General features: G+C 33.0%; 1 protein-coding gene and 1 pseudogene across 1 annotated transcript; one reads left to right on the top strand and one right to left on the bottom strand.

The window, feature by feature from the left end:
• Positions 1 to 103: 103 nt before the first annotated feature.
• On the bottom strand, positions 104 to 2,400 carry LOC120184522 (annotated as a pseudogene).
• A 1,591-nt stretch (positions 2,401 to 3,991) lies between these two features.
• LOC120184551 lies at positions 3,992 to 8,080 on the top strand. The gene is made up of 5 exons (XM_039188985.1): positions 3,992 to 4,213; positions 4,772 to 5,645; positions 7,061 to 7,460; positions 7,666 to 7,735; positions 7,938 to 8,080. Exons 3-5 carry the CDS (start codon positions 7,223 to 7,225, stop codon positions 7,954 to 7,956), a joined length of 327 nt encoding a protein of 108 aa, XP_039044916.1. The 5' UTR covers positions 3,992 to 4,213; positions 4,772 to 5,645; positions 7,061 to 7,222; the 3' UTR covers positions 7,957 to 8,080.
• The last annotated feature ends 4,020 nt before the right edge of the window (positions 8,081 to 12,100 follow it).

The following is a 12,100-nucleotide window of genomic DNA, read 5'->3' as shown; positions in this document are numbered from 1 at the left end:
TAAGTATGATTTTATAAAAAAAATAATTAAATGGTCAAAATTAAATAGATAAAATATCAAATAGATCCTTTTTCTCAAACTTTTATCCTTATGAGATTTGCCAGGCCATCCAAAGAAGACATGTTTATACTAATATATCTGCGTCTGAGAAAATCAATTCATATGTTCCATGTATTTGCCAACAGATCAAATGCAAACCCATTAAATTCTTATGCCAAAGTAAATAGGAGCAGATTCCGTCAAAATTTGAGGGACCATCTAGAAACAGCCACCCCTCAGTGCAAGCACGAGATGAAGCACAGAGCCACCCTCAATATTGTATTCACGCGCTGTCTTGTCATCTGCAAGTTGTCCCGGCATATATAAGCCTATACCATGTCAAAACATTCAGGATTAAATTAAAATGGCAAGATGGCTCAACAAATGCATTAAATTAACAAACTCTAGAACCAGAGCACTATGGTATGAACTTAATCAAAGAACTGGACAGTCAAACAAGTCACAAATTGGAGCACATACATGTTTACAAAACCTATGATCCAATCATGTCTTCCCTCTTGAAATATGAATCTATACCATGAAATGCCTTCCCAATACATAATAATAATGAATATACCAAGTGCATCAAATAACATGCTTTAGATTTAGAGTAACATAGAAGTGTAAGATCATCGAATTTTATGTCCTGTATACAAGGCTGTGAAGTAAAGTCTTTTGTACTTGTACACCTTCGGAGAATAGTCATTATATTAGCCAATGAAAAATAATTTCAGGATTTGAAATCATTATAATAATGTAAAACATGTCATCAATCATGTAACCTAGAGATGCATTCAGTAAAACAGAAGACTTAAAATAGGTACCTTTGCTGAACTGGAGGAATCCTTCTTCTCTTCGACCCGTTCCTTTACGATCAATGGTATCAGTTGGTTCAATGTCAATTTCAATTTCTTTCCCAGTGAGAGTCTTCACCTTGATCATTGTTCCTCCCTAAGCCTCAAAACAAGGTGAAGAGTGGACTCCTTTGGATGATAATCAGCTAGGGTTCGACCATCTTCCAGGTGCTTACCCGCAAAATCAACCTCTGCTGATCAGGAGGGATACCTTCTTTATCCTAGAAAATGTAGTAATCATGAAGAAAGCATTATGTTAAAACAATGCCATCTAGGGATTGCGCAAATAGACTGAAAACAAAGAAAGATAATACTAGTAGTTTTCCCCTCAATCAATCAAAATAGAGAGAAGTACAAGTATGCATAACCAACAGGGAGAGCAGGGTGCAAAAAGAGTCAAGTCGGTTTAAGACTTAAGTTATTCTAGCACTCACAGCTTTGAATGGAATGCAAATCAATATAGTACTTGAACTATGACAATTAAACGAGTCTGGTTTAAGACTTTTATTCTAGCACTCACAGCTTTGAATGGAATTGCAAAATCACATATAGTCTACTTGAACTATGACAATTAAACGACACAATTTTATCGAATCATTAATGAATTGGTGACAAAGTAAATCCCACGTCAACTAACATGGTGGCATCCTGAGCGCCATCAGCCATCTACTTATAACCAATTCAACCAACACTGAATTCGATTTACCATCACTTCAATATTTCTTCTACAATGGTCATTACTACAACGACGCCAATCAGATATTTTTAATTTTTAAATATTCAAATGCAAATCTGCTCAATTTATTCCAGATACAAACCTGTTTACTATTTTCTATATGTAGCTGCATCTGATTTCAAATGGCAATATCCATTGAAAATCCAAAGTTTCTAAATGTACCAACTCATTAAAACATTTAAAAAATAACTAAATATGTAAATAGATGTCAGATAAGGATATTCGAATAAACTATCCGCATAAACATAGTGGATTTGGATAACGAATTCAATATCCAACACCATTTGAACCAAAATGAAAATGAATTTCGGTAACCCATATCCAGTTCACATCTGAATTTGCTTCAAATCCATCGCAATAACAAATATAATATCTAAATCCACAAAAAGAAAAAAGGATTGGTTAATTTTGGATCGAATGTTTTACAACACATTGTCATCCCTGAGTAACAGAAAAGCAGTAATAGTAGATCTTCTTTAACACTAAGTTTGTAGTTCATAAGAGGATTAAAATAACCACACACGAAAAAATATATAATAAAGGAATCATTCACAAAGATTTAGTTCTCCTATAAAACTAAGTTATCAGTTTCGCAAGAGGAAAAACAAAACCCTGAAAAGATAGCCAAAAAATCAAAATCGAAGATTATATTATGTGTAACAGAATGGATTAAGAAAAACCTGAATTTTCGCCTTGACGTTGTCGATGGTGTCGCTGCTCTCGACCTCGAGGGTGATAGTTCCCCGTTAGAGTTTTGATGAATATTTGCATCTTCGTCTTGGCTTTCAGTTGCTACAAAAACAGTGAGGCAAAACATATAAAGCATTATGTCTCTACCATGATTTTCCGAAGACAAACGAGATTGAGAAGCAAATTTGGCTGAAAATTTTACCTTCTGTTCCCGAAGTCCGAACGAACCGATCACCGACAACTTTGTGATGGACTGTGGAGACACTAGCTTTTATTCTTCTCGGATCGTGTTTTGGACTCTTATTTGGGCCTCGGCCCTTTTTATTGCTTTGGTTAACCGGAAATCATTTAGGTTTATTCATGTTTTTAGTCCCTCTACTATATGATATTCAGATTTTAATCTTCTATGTGTATGAAAAAGCATACATGTTCACATGGCTTTAGGTGAGTCATGAGCTGGCAATGATGAGATTAATGAATAAGGTGAGATCTAAACCATACTCGTATAGGAATATGTATACTTCGAGCTTGAGAAGTTTATGTCCAAACAAGAGTGGTCAAACCATGACATGATCATTTAAATTGCTTAGTTATTGTGCCCTTGAAGCTATGTCCAAATAAGACTAGTCAAACCATGATTTTATAAATGAGAAATTACACTTTAGATCCTCTCACCTTGATTCAAATAAACTCAGTTGAGAATGTTTCTGACCATGGAAAAGTGATTTTCACCCATAAGCAATGCTCAACATCTAAAAAAAATGATTTAAAATCATGATCATAAAAGTGATTTTCGACCTAACCTCAGAAACTCAAATTTATAGCCTTGGCTGTGGAAAATCACTTTTGAGTGAAATTATATTTTTGTCCTTAAATAATATATTTTCAATTTACAACGTAATGTCTAAAATAAATATTTTATCTTTTCAAAATCACATTTTAACGGTAGTCACAAACTGTTAAATTTTAAATTATATTTTTAAAAAATACTTTTTACATCACGTTTCAAATCATTTTTTAAAAATAGCACATCAAGTTCAATTAAACTCATTATTTGAATTATTTTGACTCAAATCAACATTCGAACCTTGATTCTAAAATTTGGATAGTTATACAAAGACCATTTTCATTTTAATTTTCTTAAGAAATGAAAAATACTAAAAACCATGTTTGGTTGAATTTTTAAAAAATAAAAATATTTAAAAAATAGAAAAATAGTAAAAAAAATATTTTCATTTTTTAACTGAAATAGTTTTATAAAATTAAAAAGTTAAAAATAAGGGACTTCTAACCTAATGAATTTACTAGTATTTAAATCCATATAGTCGAGATATTTTTTAAAACAATTTTTAATATTATATCACTAATCTTAATTGAATATGTATCCCAAAAAAACAATAATCTTAGTTCGAATTATATAAAAGTAGGAATTTTATTTTCTATTATAAGATAAATAGATAATCAAATGTATTTTCATATTTTTATTATTGAAAAAAATAGAACACCAAATATAACAGCAAAAACAATAGTCGTCTCCTAATTCTTATCGACCTCTGTCGGCCATCACCTCTGGCTGGAGGATAACTCTGTTTCCTCTAAAACTCTTTTGTCGGTGCCTTCAGTTAGAAGAAAGTTTTAGGAAGAGAAGGAGACCTAGAAGCAGAAGGAGAAGGAGAAGGAGAAGGATTTTTATTTTTCTCTATGGAGAATAGATGCAGAGGCTGCGGTATTGGATTATTGTCGGATATGGATTTGAACATCATCATGAACCTGGTGCTTTACAAACTCAATTTTCAGCTGCCTTCTGATATTGCTTTCGAACGATTCACGCCTTGGTTTCGCTTATTCCTTTCCCGTAACCCTAATTCTTATTCGTTTCCTATTTAGAGTTGAGGTATGTATTATGTTGGCTTCCTGATTTACTGTTTATTTAATTGTTTCAGTTTTAGGAATTCCATATATTATTTTCTCAGTTGGTGTTGATTCAAGCCTGGCAGCACCATAAGCTTTGTATGATCGTTCCTGAGTTTTTTTTTTTCCATTTTGGAATTCGCCTTTTTCGCTTTCTGTTTGTTTTTTGGTTCCAAGTAATACTAATGGTTAGGGCTTACTCTGTGCTTGCTGGTTTGGATTTTTCTTGTGCTCGAATTTAGGTTTTTTTTAATACTGCCGTATTTTTCTGCAAAAGTATTTGATTTATGTCAGGATGGGTATTTATATGAACAAAGTACCATAGAACCTTTTAAGAACATTTCGAACCCTCAAGCCATTGATTTTGTTCTCTCCCCCCCCCTTCGCAAACTTATTTGGTATTGCTTGTCAAGATAATTGGTGAATGGGAAGAATGGTTGAGATTTTCTAGTCATGCTGATTTAGGGCAGATACTTTTTGTTCAATAGGCTGGCTGTAATCTTTTCAGTTTTAACGAACAGTAGACTGTATCTTTTTTCAGGTCACTCCAAGAACTGTTTCGCTCCTTGTCAAGTCTTACAAACAGAAGAGGAGTGAAGGAACTTGTATTCAATTTCAGCAATTAATACTTGATCAAAATGAATCTTCCCATCAGCCCCTTTTAAAAAGATGTCTTCTACAAGAGGTAAAGACAAATTATCAGGTTGGACTGCGTTTGATCTTAAGCAGAGGCAGAAACAAGGACTGGTACCGAAACTGAAAAATGACCCTTTCCCTCCTATAGCAATTAGTTTGGCAGCTCTCCATCCCTGCACAAGCCAGACAAATCACAATGATCTCTCAGCAAAGTCTTTCTCATCTGTGCTGAAGGCTTCTGGCAATTTTCCAACTTTTAAACAGAATAAAAATTCCATAAAGTCAACAAACATGGGAAAGCCTATTGGAAATGAAGAGAAGATGGTTGTGGTAAACAATAATGATATAGCCCTTAAAAAGCTTAAAGAGATGCATTGCTGGGCTGAAAATAGTTTGATTGAGGACATATTGTCCGCTACCAATAATGATATTCATGAGGCTTCAGCTTATTGAAAGAAATGATGCCCAGAAGCGGCCCTGAGGATACAGAGGAAGCAAAAAATAATGTGATGGGATCCACCATTGCTAATTTTCCAGCCAATGCCAACTGTAATCAAGTCTTCCTTCAGGAAACACAGCTGATCATGTTGGCCAGAGCTCTAAAGCCGATGAGGAGGATGAAAATCTTAAAATGTTGACAGATGTGGAAAGGAATAAACTCTTTGATCACTCTAATATGAAGTTGATTCCGGGGCAGTTAGCTCTATACCTATTGAGCTTGAATGGGAAGAAGATGATGTATATTTGAGCCATCGAAAGGATGCTATAAGGATGATGAGGTATGATTGCAAGGGTTTATATTATAATACACACATACACTAGGCTTGACTTTTCATAATTATGGCTTTTACATGCATGTTCATTTATCACCTTTGCTATGGCTTTGGATCTTGCATGATTGTAAATGTGTTGCATGTACAGCCCTGTGATACAATGACATGTAAGGTTTCTTGTGGTTTAAGCAAGATATGAGTGCATAGTGATGTTTTCTTAAATAGTTAGGCTTTTGAAAAGATCACTAGTTTAAAACATTATTGAACATGTGGCTTAAGGCCTTTGAAATTTCCTAAGCAAACACATAATGGCATCACTACTCAGAAGTGTTGTGAAAAGTTCCTTAATTTTATTCGTTTTCAAAATCAATAATGATGGAGAAGAGGAAAGTATAAAACCTTCTAATGGAGAAAAAATCTCTAAATGAATTGTAATTTTATCTAATTCCTACTTCTCAGGACTTCTTGAATCATAGGAGAATTGAGAGATAAGGGTTGTTTTATCTTATACCATCTTTTAGCATTTCCTTTATGTAAATATTGAGTTATTGAAAGTTTATTGAATCACGCAGAAGTGATTCTTATTTCTATCCTCTTTTCTTCTTGTGTTATCAAATGTTACTTTTAAGTTTATATCAAGCTGGTCTCTTTAGGTTTTAATTCTATATTGATTAAACCCCTTTCTGACAAATTGCCAATCTTTTTTAAACTGCTCATGATATTTGTTCTATGCATCTGTTGGAATGTATAAGTTTGGGATTAATAGAACATACAGTGAAGTTTGACTTTAATCACCTTTCTTCTCACACATCAAGGATTCTAAATCAGCCTCTTGAGCTTATCAGCTTTTTCTGCCAAAATGCCTCTGTAACATTATACGGCAATCAGAATCAAGTTAGTTGGGCTCCAAGAAAAAAAATGCTTTAACCCCTTTCCATTGTACACCATGTTGCAATTCGTAAAAGTAGGGTAGGCAGGTTGAAAGACTTAATATGATGCTGACATGGCTAGTTTCATCAAGTCTGTCATAAAGTTGATGATCAATGGCATTGGTACATTTTGAAATGGTAGAAATGCTGCAAATAAATGTATGAACTTACCTGTAAATAAATTTATGAACATACCCATATTATCACATTAAAGTACATCTAGGAATTCTTGTTTGTATATTATACAAATAAATTGTAATTTAAGTTTTATTATCATTAAGCAATTCTCCTCCCCAAACTTTGTTCGTCTCTGAATGTTGCAAGGTTTGGAGGACATTCTTTTTTCTATATTTATATCTCATACGGTCCATAGTACTGTGCTGATTTGTATGTTCTTGTTGATATGGGATCATAGAAATTAAATTTTGTACATTCTGCTTACCATATATAGATGCTGAGATTTCCTTTTCATGTATTCTACCTGCTGAACAGGTCAGCATCTCAACATTCTAGGGCTGCCACTAATGCATTTTTTAGAGGTGACCACTTTGCTGCGCAACAGCTCAAAATGCTCGAGAAGAATGGTTAGCTGCACAGAGACTTAATGCTAAGGCTGCTAGAGAAATTTTAAGCATCAGAAATTGTGACAATGACATGTGGAAATTGGACTTACATGGACTTCATGCAACAGAAGCTGTGCAAGCCTTGCAGGAACATTTGAGGCGGATTGAGACTCAGGTATCAGGAGGCCGTTCAGTTTCCCCAAACGAAGTAAAGGCAAAAAAAGGGACTCTACATTTTTCATCTGTTGGCACAGTTAGTTCTACGGTTAAACTGGGTAAACCACAGGCTTCATCTAGGCAGACACCTGCATCATTGCAAGTTATAACAGGTAATTTTGCTTCATTAGAGAAATACTTGCCAGATTCCTATTAATTGGGATTTTCTATGGAGACATTGCTTGTGAACATTATGTATCGATAGGAGAAGAAACATTCCAAAAATAATTTAGTCGGTGCCTGGTTAAATTGACTACGTTGGTTGGTTTCTACATAAAAATGCACTTGCACTGATGCTTTTATTTACCACAACAACAGGTGTAGGGAATCATAGTCGTGGACAAGCCGCTCTCCCCACAGCCGTGAGAGGCTTCCTCATTGAAAATGGGTGAGACATTTGATGGCCCTCCCCTTATCCCCTTTTTCAATCAAGTTCCACGACACACACACCCTACCAAATTTTTGAAGAACATATTGGAACAGACGCATTAATTGTCTTGATTTATCCGATAATGGCTAAATGAAAACACATGATAAAGTGACTTCATCTAACTCTATAATTAATGTTGAGAATGATGATATGTTTGTAGATATCGCTTGATGAAGTGAGGCTAGGACTTATTACTGTTCGACCCAAATTCCGGCGTTGTTGAAGGTTTGATTTACCGTTTGTACAGTGCTGAGAGATGTACTATAAGAACGCATTCCATTTTTTACATATGAAAGGGATTTTCTGTAGTTCGTGCACTAAACTTATGAGCTAAAACTTCTTCCGAATGTAAAGTATAATATTTATCAAATTTGTTGTTTTATTTAGTCTTTTTTCGTATTTTCAGTAAATAAACTGGTAGTGTATTTGTTCACTGAAAAAGAAATTCCAACTTGAAGATGGGGTCGTAAAACAAGCCTAGACTTTTTTTTTTTATTTAATAGGAACGCGTTTCATTAAAAGTTCCACCATAATCTGAACCAATCGAAGTTGCTCTAGGGACAGTGGACGAAAAAGAGTTATTATAGTAATAACGGAAAGAAGAAGGAAGTGCATAAAGATTTTGTTGTAACAATCGGTAATTTACAACCTTTAACCAACTCAAAATCATAAAAAATACGAAATAAAACGAATAATATTAATCGATTCTATCTCTGTTTTTCACTTTAGTAGATATGTATACGTATAACCTATCTTTCTTTTTTTTCTTTTATTAATCAATTACATTTACGTTAAATGACAGATAATATTGTGTTGGCATCGAGGTCGTGGATATATCACTGATTTATAATAGGGTAAACTATATGCTTAATACTTAAACTATTAGTTTTGTTTCGTTATAATACCTGAAATTTTATTTGTTTCAAAATCATACTTAACATTTATTTTTAAGTTAATTGCATTATATATCCCCGAACTATAACCCTCATTTTAAATTGATCCTTAAACTTTGAAAATTCTAATTTGATCCCCAAACTATGATTTTCATGCTAAATTAGTCCTTATGTAACATCCCAAACACCGAGTTAGTGTCCAAATTACAAGATTTTAAAATTTCATGTTTAATTTTGTAAGATTGGAAAGTTCAAGGACTTAATTGGAATATCTTTGTGTAGGTTTGAATAGTAAAGAAGGAAGGATGGAAGGGTATATTGATCATTTGATAAGGAAATGAATTAAAAATTCATTTATGGGGTATTATATTACACGTGGAATAGGGGGAGAAAGAAAGAAAGAAAAATCAGAGATATCTAGAATCATTCTTCCTCCTTTCTTCTTTCTCTCACCGTGAGTTTCATAGCAAGGTAAGAAATATTTCAGTTGGTTATTTCTTATATTTCATGTGTGGTTTTGGTTCTTGGATTATTAGGAAAGCTTATGGAATCTTAAAGAGTAATAGAAACAAAAAGAATGGCAAATTATGGGGGATTGAAAATTAAAGGGTTTTAAGTGAATCTTTGAGTAAGGGGTTGTAAATGGATATTTAAGTCATATTTAACTTGTCATCAGTAAGAATAAGAGATTTATGAGGTTAGAAAGGATTTATAACAAAGTTGAATATTTGATAAGATTTTGAGTTTTAAGTGTTATTGTGAGATATTTAATATTATGATGTGTTAAAGTAATATAAGATGGTTTAAGTGAGTATTATTGAGTTTGAAGTAATGGAAAGAGCTAAAAGTATGAAGTTTGTATAAGTGATAATAAATTTTCGGGTTTAAATTAGTATGTTCTGGGCAAGGGGTATCGGTACTGGATGAACAATACCAATACTTCAGAGAAAATGAGTGAAATTTGGGTCTGAGTATCGATACTGGAAGAACAATATCGATACCATAAGGATAATTAGGATGAATTCTTCAAAGGATATCGATACCGGAGTAGTAGCATCGGTACTAGAGGTATCGATACCAATGTTTAGGTATCAGTACCATTTTTGAAACAAATTCTAGAATGCAGTAAGGGTATCGATATTGAAGTATAGTATCGATATTGAAGTATAGTATCGGTACTATACTTTGAGTATCAATACTATTCCAAGTGAAATATTGAATTAAGTGTTTTGTTTAGGTTATATAATTAAGAATTTATTAGAGTAATTTGAAATCCTATATTTATATGGATCGTATAATTGTGTAGATATCGAGCGAAAGAAAATTCCGGACAAGTTGACGTGTAACACCCCAACCCGTATCCTACCCGAATACGAGTCTGAGATGTCACATTGACTTTTCAAAACCTTTTTCTTACAAAATATTAAAACATTTGAACTCATTTTAGGAAAATACCACAATATTCTATTAAATTGTGTTTCGTATAAAATTTCCAATCAAAAACATATTTATGAACAGTAAAATACGTATAAATAGTACCGTATAAACAGTACATGCTACAGTACCCGAATGTTAAAATTTTCCATATTCAAATAAGGGAACCGATACCCTGCTACGGTACTGCTACAGTAACTTTCGTAAAATACGTATAAATTCATAAAATTTATAACGTTCATCTCTATACATTTACCATTTACATATATATATACATTTAAAACATTATAAAATTCAATCATATGATTTTACAAAACCGATTAAAACATATCGGATTTAAACCTTTATTTACATGCCAACTACTATCATTGTTACAAAATACATACTATACATTTATTTTCTGATCTAATCTTTGGAAATGAGAAATTGACCTGTCTTGCATAACTTTTACCAATCTTCCTCTTCTCGGAACCTACGCGTGAAACAATCACACGCTAAGTCGTTGACTTAGTGAGGCATATTAAACATAAACTATAACCATATATCATTTCATATAAACAAAAGGTATACATATGCAAATACTATCATATTATACAAAAACATATATCATTAACACGCCTTTCAATACTCATATTATTGTTACTAATTCCTTGTGATCATATAAGCATGTATCGAACATTTCTATACATATCATAGAACACATATATTTCACAAAGAAGCACACATAGCATCCTATAATCCATGCAATACCTTTCATACCATCATAAGCATATGCATCTTATATATTGTATTTGTTAGTGTCTCTTTATTAGCCCATGGTACACTGGTGAGAACTGAAGGTATGTGAGTACACTGAGGTTGTGCACAAATGCTGTCACCACAGCTCGTATAAATTGCACCGAAGTGCCACGTCGAAATTTCCCCGAAGGACCGCGTAGAAATGCACCGAAGTGCCATATAAGATTGTCCATAAGGACCACAAATAAATTCCTTAAGAATCATATACATATACCAAGGATCAAGTAGGTGTCTCAAAGGACCTCATACATGCTCCAAAGAATACATATACGTCCCGAAGGACCACGTAGAATTTGTCTTGAAGGACCGCATAGACCCTCTACTCTTGGCATGCCAACTATACCTCTAGATCTCATGACACATAACATGGGCATTATTTTTCATATTTATCACATATCATATCATCACATTGTTCACTTACACGTAGAACATTTCCATATAATTCATATTCATATGTCACATAGCTTATACTTTGTTCTTATGCCTTCTCATAGACATATATTCTTTCTCACGTAGTCACATATGTCCATATCATATAACATATATCATTTCTCATTTGTCCATGTACGCATGTCATATCTTGTTCACATATGTTCGTATATACATCACATAGCTCATCACATAGGCATGTATTCTCATATATTCACATAACTTGGATCGAATATACTTGTCATTTCATTATCCTTATTATTCTTATCCTCCCATTAACCCCTTTTACTTACCATATTCATATCAAATAACACATATATATCACAACACCGAGGAACAAACATGTCATCATGTAATTTCTATAACATATTTCATATTCTTATATAATCTTATAGATTATTTATATTGTTTCATATGACTTATCACACTAACATATACTTGTGCAAATCATGTAACATATATTATAACATGTTAACACATATAAATCACAAAGCATTTTAGAATTTACTTCTTACCATAGTAAATTCGTCACTGGCTCTTCGCAAGCCAATGTTCGTTCTATAACATAAGAACAATTTAAATTGCACTCACCTTAGTCTTGTTTTGATTCAATCCCAATCCTTTGATTATTCCGGAACTTGTTTAGGCTCAATATCTACATAAATATAACATTTCAAAAATAACTATCAGAAGCCTAAACTTTAAACTTGATGTTAATAACTTAAACCGGTTTTATGAACCAAATTCCATTTTTTTCATTTAGGGGGGA

This window comes from Hibiscus syriacus, unplaced genomic scaffold (genome assembly GCF_006381635.1).
Source record: "Hibiscus syriacus cultivar Baekdansim isolate YM2019G1 unplaced genomic scaffold, ASM638163v2 tig00112921_pilon, whole genome shotgun sequence".
NCBI lineage: Eukaryota > Viridiplantae > Streptophyta > Magnoliopsida > Malvales > Malvaceae > Hibiscus > Hibiscus syriacus.
This window is presented reverse-complemented; position numbering and strand designations above follow the sequence as displayed.

Bases quoted from the DNA above. Each gene is read 5' to 3' on its own strand.
- LOC120184551 (XM_039188985.1), top strand. From the start codon at position 7,223: ATGTGGAAATTGGACTTACATGGACTTCATGCAACAGAAGCTGTGCAA. The intron at 7,461-7,665 runs GTAATTTTGCTT...CCACAACAACAG, and splicing joins ATCATTGCAAGTTATAACAG to GTGTAGGGAATCATAGTCGT.